Raw genomic sequence first — 15,605 nt, forward strand, 5'->3', positions numbered from 1 at the left:
TCCAGGCAGTTACTCTGGAAACGCCTTCAGCAGGAGGAGCCCTATCGAACAAAAGGATCACTGAGGAAATGAAAAGCAGGCTGAGATTTCAGGTCGTGTCAGGTGACTGAAGGTCGGCGGACACTTCTAGTTCTGATGCAGTCTGAACGCCTGGGAATCAGGAAGTGAAGGGGATGTGCGGTTTTGGGGAAATACGGCTGTACGCTGTTAGCCAGAGAAAAAAACAAAAAGAGCTGAGGCTCGGGCGTGACTGTTCCTCGACACAAAGGGCCGCGCTGCTGAGGTCACACTTGTCATGTGGAATTAAACAACGGCCCACTGCAGCTACTCTGCTGTGCACTCACACCAAGAGCCAGCTGTTTACTTCTGTTTCCCTTCTGGTCACTGAGTAAAGGAGCATTTCTGGTAAGGTGGCGGTTATGCAATCGCTGGAGTGTGACACAATGACAGGAATTTACTATTAAATTCATTTCCACAGCTGCATCTTATAAGGTCACTGGACTTGTGACATTGCCCGCAATATTTCCCAAAAGGGAAGCACCAAACTGATAAGGCTGAAATACACTGTTGCTCAATTTATTAGGTCAGGAAAATATTTTAACTCTTTGAAACCTGGACTGACACCTTTCTCCCTTTGAAGACTAAGCGGATTGGTTAGATTTCTTTCAAAAATACAGAGAAGAAAGGAAATGACTAACTTCATCAAAAATGCAACAAAAAAAAAAAATAGAAATGTCCACAAAACTGTATTTCTAATTATAATAATGTTATATATAAAATTAAGTTCCAGAAAAATATAATAAAATAAATACATGTTTCAGCAATTTTTGGGACATTTTCTTGTTTGTTACTTTTTCTGTTTTGCTTATTTTCAGGTAATTTCCTTTCACCTTTTTTATTAATTTTTTTTGCCAATTTTTGGACCATGTCTTGTTAAGATGCTCGTTGCCCTCTTGCTATATTTTTAAAAGGAATCAAACCAATTTGCTCAGGTTTTAAAGGGTTAAAGCAGAACTAGCTGACTTAAGCTACTAAGCGGCTGTGAAACAAGCTGTAAACACTTACATATGTTCGATATCACCACTGTAGAGCTGTTTTTAACCAAAGTTTTAGCAAACAGCCCATTTAAACATCCAGCAGACATGGAACAACGTTAGCATTGTGTGCGTTGTAATCGGAGCTTCTCTGTTCGTTGTTTGGGTTCACGGTACAGCTGCGTGTGCATGTCTGTGCGTGCTAGTTGCTGTGTTTGTCCTACTGGCTAGCTCATCGCTACTGTTCTGTGTTTTTACGGCGGTTACTGCTGATATTATGACGGCATTGTTTCAGAAGCATAGCGCCAACCCTCAGGTGCCCTCGAGGTTAACGCTGTTAGCTCTGTCAGCACTGTTCACACTGTTAGCACTGTTAGCTGATAGCCACTGCCTCATTCACCTCCATGTTGAGAGCCATGTGCAGACAACATTTCATTCTGAATCTATAGCTGCATTTACGCTGCCTGTTCAAGGCGGGAATATCACGCTGTTATGCCGCTTTGCCGTTCTGTATATAACGTCCGATCGTGGAGAGGGGGAACGGACTGAGCTGGCCTCTGAGTCAGGAGAGGACATAGTAACAGCCCGGAAACGAGGCCGTTTCTCTTTAAATAAACATTTTGCAGTGTTTAGTTAGGGTTAAACGCAGCCCTGATGACTCATTCAGCTTAATAATTAGCCACGTGCTTCTGTTTGGGAGAGTGCTTTTGGAGAAACAAGCTTTCGGAGCAATACATGCTTGTTTTTGTATCAATGGGCCGTCGCTTTGGGGTATATTTTTTCAGACTAACGGTGCTTTGGAATTATTTGCCATCGTTACAATTGACAGGTCATCAATTGTGTTCACCAGCTGGTTGCTAACTTTGTCTGTCTGAGGCTCAGTGGTGCTGAGCAGGTATCGTACAGGTCTGAGCTCTTTTGACTGAAAGCTGCTTTTTGCTTCACCTGAAAAGGAGAATGATGAGACTGAATCAAGCAGTAAAGATGCCAAAAGTGCCATAAAACCAAAAAATAAGCTCATAATGTTATGAAGAGCTGTGTGGAACTGCTTTTTGTTGGTAAATCTGTTTGTCACTGTAAGTACACGTTACATAAAGTCATTTGATCATTTGCTGATACAAAAACGTTTTATTTTTAACCCAATGAAATCCTGAAATACGTACTTGTGAAAGTCCTCGATGCAGTGGATGTGGTTGGAAGCGTCCACGGTGAAGGGGATGCCGTCCAGGCTGCGGTGGCACACCACGCAGGTGAAGCAGTGAGGGTGGTAGGCTTTCCCTGTGGCCCGCAGGATGCGCTCCATGATGGGCTTACTGCAGATGGTGCAGGTCTCAAGGGTGTTCTGCAGACACAAACCCACAGACACCCACACACACGGTTACACAACAAACCTGATGATGAATGTAGTGATTCTGATGATTCATCTCCAAAGGCCCTTTGAGTGTTTATTTACAATTAGCACAACAAATTCTAACCAGCATGAGAAAGTTTTGCAGCAATTTCTACAGTTTTGTGTTTTTTCTAGCTTCCTGTTGCCCGTGTTACCCTTCAGGTGGCTAAGTGCTCATTCATGCCATGGATGTAGTAAAATAAGTCTGGATACAGCATGGAGGTGCGGCTCTGTTCATTCCTATGAGAGCTGCTCGTTGGTGCATGGAGCAAAAAAAGCTGTTTTTCGGGGTTTAGAATACCCGGAGCTACGAGCCCATGCGGCGTGCGCAGTAGAGTTACGGCGGCTGAGCGTGACCGAGTGGCTGACTTCAGTTCAGTTCAGAGCCTTTATTGTCCCTATTTTATTGTACTAGCATTTAGCATTCAGCAGCAGTGTGGCGTTGATCAGTGCATCATTTCATGCTGCATTTCTGTTTGTCGGTTGGTAGACGCAGGTCGTAACAGCAGTCACACAGTGAGATGATTTTATTTTTAATTTTATCCCAGGCGGTCTTTGATCGCAAATGGTGACAACAGCCATCACTGTGCGACGTAGGACCACCGTTTTAGCGCCTCGACCAAAGATATCGCCACATTTCTGTCATGATGGTCATCTTTTGTCTGACACATCCCGAAATCGTGCAGTGTATACCGGGCTTAAGTCAATGAGGAAAAGTCTTTCTTGGGCATCACGTGACGGACGTGAACGGTGTGATTCCACTTTTAGCCACTATGCGAAATCTGTGTCAGAGCCTTGCACTCCTGCTGGTGGCTTGGATTCGTGCCCGTGCAACAAATAAATCCACTCTCAGGACCTTTAGCTCGGCTGTCCTCAAATGCCTCTGACGCTGAAGGAATCTGATTAGCGCTTCTCTCGAAACACAAACACAGTCATTTTTCAGCTGCCCTCGCCCACACTTCATCCTCCCATATGCAAGAGTGCGAGCAGTAAATATTTCCACTTTGTGATGACTGCAGGTTTTCTGCAGCCAGGCGACTGGGCAGGCGGCCCGGGGGGGGGACGTGGCAGCCGCCTGCCTCTGACTTATCTGTGGCATCTCTCTTCTTAATATCAGCCGAGAGACGCCATTTGTTATTTCAATATTTCATAAATAACGACCGCCTCTCTAAACAGCAATGCAATTACCGGGGATGGATATATCATGTGAGGGTGATCAATGTGCGGCCTGATGTGGCTGTGTGGACGGGCCCCCGCTGTCACTGCTTCTCACTCAGGCATTTCCTGGATCTCTGTGTCTCTCTCTCTCTCTGCCCCCCCTCCCTCTTTTTGTGCGCTTGGCTGGGCTAAAGAGTGCACGGTTCAGCTGTTCCCATTGGCTCCCACTGTAGTAGCAAGCTGCCTCAGTGTTTCCAAACACAGCTCGGGGTGTGTAGCAACACTGCGCTGCGTCATCGGCTGCCTCCCAGACGCACCGCTGGGCCCTGCCGTTTAAAATGACACTTGTGTGACCGCTCGGCCGAGGTAAACTCCCAACCGCCGCCTGTCCTGTCCGGCTGCGGAGCACGTGCACTGACATTTATAGTCTATATGCTAATGAGCGAGGCAGCTTTACAGGATGAGCTTCATTAAAACTCTAAAAAAGACTCCTTTTGCCTCTCGTGTCTCATCAGGGGGTAAGAGGGCAGCTGATGTATGACTCCAGGGCTCTTAACCCTTTAAAAGCTGGACGGACATCAGTTTTCTTGTACATCGTTCAGACTTCGTTCACAGGTGATTAAACCTTTGAAATGGGATTTTCCCCAAAACACGGAAAAAGGCAATCATCATCTTGGTATGAAATGTCTCATCAATTGCAATAAATAAATAAATAAAGATATGACGATGGAATGACATAAAACTTTAAAAAGAGAGAGGCAGAAAATTACCATAGAAAAATATTTTCTTTTTTTAAAACTATATTTATAGTTACTATAATTATATATATTTAAACTAAGATTACAGAAAATATTATTAGTATTAATATTTATTTTTTTATTTTAGCACTTTTTTCAGTTCATTTTTCAATTTTGCTAGTTTTTCTCATTTTTATTTATTTATTTTCCCAAATCCAGGTAATTTTCTTGCTATTTTTTAAAAATCAAATTACTTGCTCATTTTTGAGTCACGTCTTCTTAAGTTGCTGATTGCCTTCTTTCCATGTCTTCGAAAGAAATCAAGCCAATTTGCTCATGTTTTTAAAGGGTTAAAGGTGCTCTGAAAAATGGCCGTTTCTTCAAAGCACTCCTGGAGAGACTTTATTTCATGAAAAGCAATGTGTGCAGACAAGCTCTGCATTCTTATTTGTCTTTTTTTTTCTTCCCCCTCCTTCAAGACGGTAATAGAAATAAACATTATTCCCAGGGCAACATTTGTGTATAAACAATGTCCATATTGCAATCCTGCTCGATCCTGGAAGTGGAATGAAGCCTTTAATGAGCTCGCTGCACTGAGCCCTTGAGGTTTGCCTCACGCACGCACACAGACAGAGAGGTAGAGGTAGAGACGGAGACAGAGAGAGAGAGAGAGAATATATTTGCAACCTGAGAATGTGAGTAAGATACCGGGGCCAAACAGCACTAAACCATCCTCGACTCTTACTCATCTGTCTGCATTCCCACTTACTTATTCTCATCTGCCCTTCATGTGGGAATACCTTGCCCTTGTTTAGCTTAACTAGAGCATATGATTTCACAGCACACAGCTCCTCCGGGCCATTGTAATGAGTACAGTACTCAAAAGACAAAATTTCTCTCTTTTTCTCTCTGACGGTAAGATTCTATGACCTCAATTCATTCACTCTGCTCCTTTTATTCAGCATTAGGTAACATTTAGCAGGCCTCATGTCAAAACAGAGAACGACTTTCGGTGGGCACAACCTCCACAGATGGTTTGAGGAAATTCTGCATAAATCACATCATGCCCCTCTCTGTCAGACATCCAGGTCGTCTGCAGTTTGCCACTAGAGGGCTGTATATGTCTGCAGATGTCCGGGTTTTTGCTTTTCCCCTGACTAAATGTGATGTATTCAAGCATATGTATTCTTTTTTCCTCCCCCCCTCTCTCCCTCATACATTTCTCTAAGTGTTTGCCCAGAAGGCTAAACAAATGTCTAGGCAGATGAGGTAAAGTGAATTTAGGTCAGACAGCCTCTTGCTGAACTGAGGGGTGAGCGGGGTGCGTTAAAGTCAATTGTGGCCCCTTTTCCCTCATTGTGAGCCGTTAGCTTTTTTGCTACAAAATGCTATCATGGTCTCACACCGAGGCGCGCTGATGTCAGTGCAGCCCGGGTCCGGCTTCCCGCTATTTAGGCTCCCAAACGACGCCTGACACAGCTGTCTGTTGGAATGAGGAGTGTGATGGCAAACAAAGCATGTAACAGGGAGTTAAGAGGTCCCATGTGCTCGGCTCTGAACATGAGACACAGACAGGCTCGACAGAGAGAGACGGAGAGGCAGAGACAGGCAGACTACTCACATCGTTCAGTCTCATTCTGATAATATATAATATAATTTCACTAATTTTTATAATAAACAATCCCGCAATTTGCCACTTTATTGGATCAAATCACATTTATTTCAGACTTTGATTTATCAAACTTTGATTCAGTCCAATAAAACACGCTTCTTTTTAAGGGTGTAGGTTTCATTTCAGCAAACAGCGGGTTACACGGCTCTCTGTCAGAAAATTTTAAGCATCTAGCACTACATTTCCAGCATTCTGGGGAATTTTTATACACCAATGTGTGCGTTTTCAGCATCAATTTATGTGATAAATGTCTTCGGTTTTGTCAAAATAAAAGTCCTCAGCTGCTTTAAAGTTTTCATTGGAGGTGACAAATGCACCTGTTCTAAATTTTGACGGGGACGTGTCCCTTGCAAAACCTGTTTCAATAGTTTGTCAGGCCCTCAAAACACTGTTGTCGTGTGAACGAAAGGCCAAACCGCAGCAAAAGTTTAACGTTTCACGCAAGAACTGTCGCCGTGTAAACGACCCGTAAGTGGGTAAAGACAAATAATACAACAAACAGTCTGGTAAGAAAATTACACCACTTAACTGTCATGCAACCTATAAAAAGGAAAAGAAAACAGACGATATTTAGTCTCATATCGCGATATCACTATAAATTGATATATTGCCCAGCCCTACTTACATTTTTTTTCAGTTCACTATAATGTACTGGGTGAGATGAAAAGCTGCAAATCTTAACAGTTTACAAAGTGGAACTACTTTTTGCTTAAAAGTGGATAAATGAATGATGATCAACTTATTCTTATTCAGGGTATTTATATACTGCTGCAGCCTCAACTATTATATTAAATCTGTTTAACTGCATAATACAAATCAATACTTGCATCACTGGTTCAAACACCCAGGGGTGAAGAGTTCATCCCCCCTCTGATTCAGTGTGTGTCTGTGCACATCTACAGGTAAAACAAAGCTGTACTTCCATGTTTGCAGGTGAGACAGTAAACAGTTGGAAATGTGCTGTGGCATACTGCAAAGTTTAAGCTGTTCACCATCTTTGCAACGCACATTTTACACCTCTCTGTTTTTTTTGTGTGCGTTTTTTTTTTCACATGGCCAAGTCGGGCTGACAGGAGGCGGACTGGAGTTCAGTAAGACTGCACGCGATTTATGACCTGGCACGCTGAACTCGGAGCAGGCCAAATTTACAGATGATCTGATTCAGTGTGTGTGTGTCCAGACCCTCACAGAATGTGCTGGTCTGTGCCAGGCCATGCTGTGGGAATTAACTACACCCTGCTGAAGGTGGCTCGGCGATATCTAACAAGAGCTTGTTCGAAAGAAAGGCCGGAGCGCCGCTGCTGTGTTCGTCTGCAGAGAATAAGAGACGCTGACTTGGTGGTGAACTATGAGTCAAATCACTGACCCTCCGACTTCCCGAGGGAAGGTGTCTGCTGACTTAATGAACCTTGACAAGCAGCCTCTCTCCCTTTTATTGCTTAAAATGGGTCAATCAAGCAGGGCAAGAGAAATATTCTGCCTATATGCATATGTAATTATGTACTTATCTTGCAGTAGGAGGTGCTGTGAAATAGAGAACCAAGAAAGAGCGGGAAATAATAAAGATGAAGAAACTATGACTCAAAGTGAGGTGATACTTTTGAAAGTGAGACTGTTATTGCGTGAGTCAACTAAAATGAAATCACCCCATAATGCTAATCCATCACCACAAACTATGCCTTTAAAGGAATTATTTTTTGTCCAGCTGAGTAAAACTACAACTTGTAGTTTTTAAATTTCAATTTTTATGTGGGAATATATTTTCACCCTTTAACCTGTTTAAAGGGTGAAAATATATTCCCACATTTTTGTGTCTTAGTGACTAATTGTATCAACATTTTTTTTTAAATTGGTCCAATACAGAGAGAGAGAGTGCTTCAGCTGGCAGCAGCGAAAAAAGGCTGTAATGTAACTACTAGGGGCATATGCGCTCAGTCAGTTTACAGCCACTAAAAGTGTTTATTTTTTCCACCGACAGGCTCAGATTGTCATTATAATGTCTGACAACATTATGGAAAGGGTCCCTACAGAGATAGTCCTTTTTGTTTAACCATAAACAGCCCTGAAACCGCTACTGCCAAACGCACCAGACTCTACTAAAATAAACAATAATTCAAACATACATCAATCACAATCGACAGAAACAAAATAAAACTCACAAAAAACATCTTGGTTCGTCTTTCAACTGTTACAGCAATCACCAACTCTGGCTGGGTTTAAATTAACCCTAAATTCATAATACATTTTATTTTGGTGCTATTTTATCGCATTGATTTTACTTTATAAGTGTATATTTTGTCCATGCTATAGAAACACTTGATCTTTTAAAGTGACACCTACTGCTTGCTGACCATCGAAAACACTGAGATCTGTTCAGCCCCACTCATTCATATCCCTTGAATACACTCCATATGCTTTACTTTTTTTCCAATGCCTGTCTATTAATTTACAAAACCATCCCATTTAAAGTTCCACTCCCTTACAACCTCGCATACTTCGGCTGAATCAATCCACACCGAGCTATGAATGCAAAGGTCACGGCTAAAAAGCTTTCATCTGTCTTCAGTTTACAGTAAATCAGTGTGGGTCTTTTATTATTTGAAGTGCTTTCGCGAGGAAGAAGCAGAGTTACCTCACTCACAGCTGACTTGGCACCAGCTTCTGCTCATGCATATTTAAAAAGCAGATTTGGCAAAACCGTCCGCATGTCAGTGTTTACAGACACTGATGCTGCTGTGTGAATCCTAATTGTGGACACAGTTTCCAACCAAGTATTTCTGTCACTGTGATAGTTGACAAAGCCCAAATAAAACTTAGATTAACGTAATTAAGCAGTTTTGGAAAATACCTTAATGAACTGGATTTACCACCACGCGCATGAGTCAAGTTACACTTTCAGTTAACATCCACGTCCGTGAAAATACGGATGATTAATGCACATCTCCCCACGTACAGCACCGAAGAGCTGTACAATCAGCGCAGTTTCAGGAGGAGCGTCACCAATTCAGCATCAGACCAAAAGCTTCTGTTCCTAAGATATGACGTTGAATAATGGTTAGAGAAGTGTTTTTGCAGAACATTGTGATGTCACAGTGAAGTTAACCTTTGGCATAAACTCATAGCAGTTTTAAATCCGAAAAAGGACTTGTTGCTTCCTGCTAACTCTAAAGGTCTGTGTGTGTGTGTGTGTGTGTGTGTGTGTGTGTGTGTGTGTGTGTGTGTGTGTGTGTGTGTGTGTGTGTGGGAGGCTACCAGGTAGCATGTAAACACTGGTGTACAGATAAACACGAGTCCCCCTTGGTCTGGCAAAAGAGTGTATATGTGAACACGGTTCCCACACTCGGAGCTAGAGACTACAACAAGGATAAAGATCGGACGAGCAGTACTGTGGTTTTATTATGTATTTGTTTCAGGTTTGAATCCTGGTAACCGTTTGCTTCAATTTTTTGGGAGATGAGCGCGACGCTTTTTTTCCGGGGTATTTCAGGCACTGTTTGGTGGACTATAAAACTTAACCCGACTTTCCATCAGCATGAGGGTGAGTAGATAATAACTTAATTTTTGTTTTTGGGTGCGCTATTCCTTTTAGGATCCATGGGTACCCTGATATCTGTCACTGCGATATCTGTTAAAAAACGTAGATTAAAGTAATTAAGAGGTTTTAGGAGATACCTTGATTGAAAACCTTGAGACAAAGCAGTAGACAGGATTATTCTGGTCGAGGTTAAAGGGAATAAACTTGTTTTCCACATTCTTGAGTCAAATCATGGAGGTCTCGGCCTGCAGAAAGTGCCAGAAATCTGCTTTGGTTGAGGGAGTTTGGGAGCTCATTTAAATCTCCACACATTTGTGAAGGGATTGTGGGAGCACCACCCTCCCCTGATCTGTGGTCTGCTCAGGCCGCCGAGGTGGAGAGGTCCGTGTGTAACTGTGTGTAAGTCTGTGTGTGTGTGTGTTTCCTTTCAGCAGTGATCGTGATCATCTCTCCCACCTCAGCCCGCAGAGGTTAACAAGTGAGCTGCCCCCTGCCACTTCCTCTCCCTGCGGTCCAGCTCCTCCAAGACCCCCGACATGATCCCATCCCCAGCCCTTGACATTCAGCTTAAATTTAATTTTACATATCAGTGATTGCTTTCCAGTGACCATCGCTGCCTGGCATCCCGACTCCGTCCATCTGTCTGTGCAGCGTGTGAGCATATGAAGATGCAATAACATGACTTGACTCCTTAACAGAATCCTGTCGTTTATAAGCGTGTTATGTAAATCACCCACTCGGATCTTTGCCGCCGCTGCCTGGATGACTGAGGTGTGTGTTTACGCGTGGGTGTGAGCGAGCATGTCACGCAGTGGGAAGTGATTCTCCTAATGGTTTTTCTGACTCCGAGGATCACTGACCTTGAAACTATAGGCTGTATAATTCACAGACGGAGCGTTTGTGACACTCATCTGTGTGCACGCCAGTCAGTCAGGACGAGTGCGCCGAGGTTCTCCGTGTTTCTGACCTGGAACGGCCCCGCTTCCTTTGAGTGCAGGTCCGCCCTGCTCAGCTCAGCTCAGCCTGTCTGTCCGTGTGATAAATTCACACCGGGTTATGGATGACTAGTGCGTACAGGAACAGGGCGGTGTCCTGTCAGAGCCTCCCATCCTGATTTGTTTCATTTACATTTAGTTTATACCTCTGCCTGGACGCTTTATGAGCCTTGAGATTCTTTTCACCTGCAGCCGCCTGTGCAGGTTTCACTTTTTCCACTTCTAAATTTTGGCCGATACAACAAAAACTGCACCTGTCAGATGAGATTTAAAGGTCCAGTGTGTGGGATTTAGAGGGATCTGTTAAGAGAAATAGAAAATAATATGACATGTATGTTTTCTTTAGTGTATAATCATCTGTTAATAAAAATAATTTTGTTTTTATTACCATAAATTGAGACTTTATATCTAGATACACTTTCTGTTCCCAAACTCTCACTATTACAGCAAAAAAGGGTAATAAAATATGTTTCTGAAAACATTTTAGGCAATAAATGGGCTCTGCAGCACCATATCCTTGTTTAAATTCAAGCATCACTGCCTAGTTTTACCATTTCATCAGAGTTTGGTCTGAGTTTGAGAGGGAGAGGAGCGTGTCTGTGGTCGGCAATACGAACAAGCACAAATACAGCCTGGAGTTCATGCAACAGCTTAAAGAGCCAAAACTGTGTGGCACGTTTCGCATCATTGGGGGATGTTTTTTTGGGGAGAATCTAGGCACTGGTGATATGGAGGAAAGTTTACTACAGTGACGCTTACTACCCACAACGGTTTCCATAAACCCTCAAATTGCACAAATCGAAACTGCGAATATAAAATACGCCTAATGAAAAGACGTCATCCATTTTAAATATCCATCACCATGCTTCGTGAAATGTTATCGGCACAGAAGTCGCATAACATCACTCAGTGGAAACAGTCATCTCGCAATTCTATTTTATCAACGTTTCGAAAATATTGCTTAAGTTTTGAGGAAAATGGAGCTAAAATATGAGTCAAAACCAAGACAAGCTGCAGACTAAGTGGTCTAGAAACTATGGTATGTGTAAACAGCCACTACAATGACTTTTTCAGGCCTTGAAAATGTGACTGTAATATTTCATGACTTTTCCAGGTTTTCCATGACCGTGGGAAATCTGGTTTAGTGGAAAAAAAGAGGTGTTGTACACTTTCATCCCCCACTAAGGATTTACAAATCTTCGCATTCTGTTTTATTTACACAGAGTCCCAACTTTTTGGGGAATCAGAGTTGTATTTTTGCCAAGTGATAATATCAGGCTGCAGCCAACGTGAAGGGACATCTCCGACACACAGATCATGCCTGGCTCAGGCCTTTCTTTAAAGAATAAAAGGTGGCAGTGGGGGCCCTGATCTCTCTCCCCGGCTCAGGCAAAGTGGCCGGCCTGCCTGTCTGCCTCTCTGCCTTAAATTCAGCTCCGCAGCAGAATGTGACCCCTCTGGACTTTGGGCAATGTCTCCTGCTCTGGTTACAGAGAGAAACTGACAAAGACCCCGGCAGTAGTTCTCTCATGCCATGAGTTAGAGTGACATTGTGGTGGGTCAGCACTGGGTCACAGATATTTTTCTCCTGCTCGCTCCTGGGGGGGGAGGAAATGTGCTTAGACAAAAAACATGAGGAAGGTTTAGAGGGCCCGGTGTTTGGAAACGCTCTCCTCTCTTGTCCAAACAGTGTATTCTAATAACAACACTCATGCTTTTCATTTACGTGCTGGTAATGGATAGGACAGCTGCGGATCAGTAATAAGAAATAATGACCAGCTCGACTTTAGTGGGCTCACACCCACTGTACAGAGGAATTATACGCACACATAATTGTCTTGGCAAGTCTGGAGACGCACTAAGATGTGAAATCCTATTCATGCAAGTGCTATCTAATTGGCTCACTCCTTTGAGGAATTAGACCGAGTTAATCACGTCTGAATATACAGAACTCAATTAGAACTCTGCAAGCTAATGCAGACAGCCATGAATATTTGATGACGAAGTCAGCAGAAAGCTGAGCTGCTGCATGTTCTCAGACGACAAGTATAACCAGGGTGGGTGTATACCTGCCGTCGCCGCTGCTCGCCGTGCGCGTGGCAGCTCTCCCAGCGTGAGCAGCAGCTGTGCAGAGACGCCAACAGCGAGCTGCAGCGCCACAACGACGAGCATATGGGGGCCCTGAACTTACCACGCTGGCTGCAAGCCTCTGGATCTGACTACCTGCATATCCATCACAGAGAAGTGACAGGTGTGTGGGTGGCGTGCAGTCGTTTCTAATTAGAGCCATATTACTGTCTGGAAAGCAGCATTACAAACTTTATTTTTTCATGTTGTGGTGCTTAAATCACTGTGACTGCATGTGAGAGGAGAGATCAGAATGTGATTGGATGTACTGTATCGTATATCCCCTCTGTCAATGACAGCAGGGGCTGCAGGGGACTTCTTGGGGATATCCCATTGTTAGGTGGGAGGGAAGTGGGCTATGATGTGCTGTGGAGGACGTCCATTACCAGGAGCCCCAATACAGCTGGCACCATGCCTGTCGCCTCTGGCTGCTGTGCTGCCCGGGGTGACTTCCCTTTGCTATCTAGATTGTTTAATGCATTTGAACTCACTTGCAAAATTCAGTAAACACAACCAGAGCAGTGGATCCTAACCTCATTTTTAGACATACCCCACAGTCAAAGTAGATGTTGATGAAAAGACGGACAACATGACAGCTGCCCCAAAATCAAACTTAAACATCTCTATCGCCCCCTGGTGTCTGTCTGCAGTATAGGTCACAAAGTCCGCCCCTCCACGTTAGTGAATGGGACATGGACCAATCTAAAAACTCAAAGTACACGCCAAATACATTTTTCCAAAGATGGTTTCTGACACTGAAGGTAGTTCTCATCACTCTGATGTTTGTTCAAGTGTTTTTTTTGATAAGTTCAGTTTTAATGAGTTATTTACTTCTAAAATAAGAGGATTTTCTGCCATCATTGTCAGCTGTGTGAACCCACTCATCAGGGCTGCTCGTCTGCTGCTCGCTTGGTCAAACAGGTATTTTGGCGGGAACTACCCCACCATGGATATCGCTGCAGCGCAGAATTTCAGCTCCGAATGACGTCACCAGCACAAGATGGCAGTGGCCATGTCCGTTATTTTAGCTTTACTTTAAGCAGCAGGAGTACGTGGGTACACATCGTCCATCTTTATAAACAGTCTATGGATGAAACACAAAAAAATGGATTGTAATTTTTTAAATTGTCAATGTTTAGGTCAGTTTGGCCAAGTTTGTATTTTTATAGAAACTAATTAGGATCTATATTTTTAAATTAGATCATTTGTTTTATTGTACATGTGAATTTGTGTGAAAATGCACTGCAGTGAATTTGATAAATTGCTCCGTTCTTTAAGAGAGCGTCCTTGCTGGTGATAGAAATTCGTATCAAGAGTTTGTACTGAAAAAGTGGGTGTGCATGTGAAAATTAATTACACAAAAAAGAAGCAGTTAAGCCATAAAAAAAGGCAACATGAATGGGTGAGGCCCGAGACTGACATCACCACTTTCCAAGACAGACAAACAGACACGGAGGGTGAAAGCTCATCAGTCAATCACCAACGTTTCCTGGTGACTGGCAGGTCAGGGCCGCTGCGCGCTGCTCTTCCTTTACAATAGCAGAATGGAAAGTCTTTCGGAGAGCGGAGCCAATGAGACCAAAGCCCATTTATTTTAAATAACAGAGCCATAGTACAACACCAGATAATGAACATAATTACATTCAAGCAACTTTGGCGTCCATGACCTTGGTGGTCTCTGAAATTCTGTCAAAAGAGGGAGAAATAGATTAAGGTTTTTGTGTGGGCAAATCCCTATCTCTTTATTACTGCTCTTTCAATATGAAGCTCTGCTCCTGGCGTGACCTTGTGTTACTTACATCAGTCTCATTACAGTACACTTAAACCGGCTGCACTTTGGATGATCTATATTCATGGGAAGTGGTAGTATAAACAGGAGAGTGGGTGTGCGATTCTGCCTCAAACGCTGAACTGAGCATTGTCTGCAACCCTTTTACTATTCACTGGTGTCAGTTAAGCAGATTGAATGGACGTGTTTATCCATTTGGAACCTGAAGCTAAGGGCGGCTAAAGAGCCGTTTAAGCAGCTGCAGAAATTTGCAAAAACTAGCAACAAGGCAGATACAGAGGACAGAATGGACTTAAGAACAGTAGGCTCGCTGCCCCGTGTAAGCAATTAACCTCCGTGACACCGAATCCCACGGCTGAACTTCTTCAAAGACCAGCTAGGCTATCAGATACAGGCAGAGTCCCTGTTGCTCTCCGCTCTGTTAACTGATATGCTCTCGAGGTTAGACGCAGACTTCCTAAAGTGAAAGGAGTCAGAAAATTACTCTTCATTTCTAAGAGTATAGTTTCAAATAGATGTGGTGACATTTTGGCTTGAACTCTCTAGAAGGTATAATGGCTACTGGAACATAATGACTTCATTTGCTACACAGTTTTTTTCATGGCAGGTTGTGAAAAATGAGTCTATTTAGTTTAGCGAATATACTGAAGAAATGAGTTTCCATGAGTCAATGCGTAAAAGGTTTTAGCCTTACACAGAAAGGCGAATTTGACTCTAATTCTGGTGCTCGTCGGCAATCCAGATTGTTTTGGTGTGAGCCGCAGAGTGTTTGAGATACTATTTGAGATATTTTGACTGTTAACTGGTGGATTTGGAGTAATTCATAGTGTTAAATTTCTTCCACATGCCAATGTCAGGGTTTATCTTAGCTGGTCTTTTAATTGTCTTGTTTTTATGGTTTTTCTAAAGCACATATTAACATACTTTTCAGTCCTTCGTTGTGGTAACTTTATTTTGTGCTCTTTTGTATTTAATATTGTTTGTTTTGTTGTTGTATACGGTATTTTGGTTTTTGTATTTTTGTTCCATGTTGTCTGTAACTTTTGTTGCTGCCTGTCTTGGCCAGGATTTCTTGTTGAGAGTTAGAAGAGAAAATTAAAACCTCTTTTATTTCTGTAGAGCAAAAATATGGCCACATGTTAAGCATATCTGTTAGCCTGCCACGTGT

General features: G+C 43.0%; 1 protein-coding gene across 4 annotated transcripts in view; it reads right to left on the bottom strand.

Moving 5' to 3' along the window:
* The window catches only part of lpp (LIM domain containing preferred translocation partner in lipoma), a 191,538-nt gene that overhangs the window by 9,825 nt on the left and 166,108 nt on the right, over positions 1–15,605 (bottom strand). For all 4 annotated transcript variants that reach the window (XM_042483690.2, XM_088078082.1, XM_088078081.1 and 1 more), the window contains one exon: positions 2,198–2,376. In XM_042483690.2, the coding sequence (XP_042339624.1) occupies positions 2,198–2,376 (179 nt within the window). The remainder of the gene's footprint in view (positions 1–2,197; positions 2,377–15,605) is intronic.

Source organism: Plectropomus leopardus, chromosome 5 (genome assembly GCF_026936395.1).
Source record: "Plectropomus leopardus strain MGB_pleo_1.0 chromosome 5, ASM2693639v1, whole genome shotgun sequence".
In the NCBI taxonomy this organism is placed as follows: Eukaryota; Metazoa; Chordata; class Actinopteri; order Perciformes; family Serranidae; genus Plectropomus; species Plectropomus leopardus.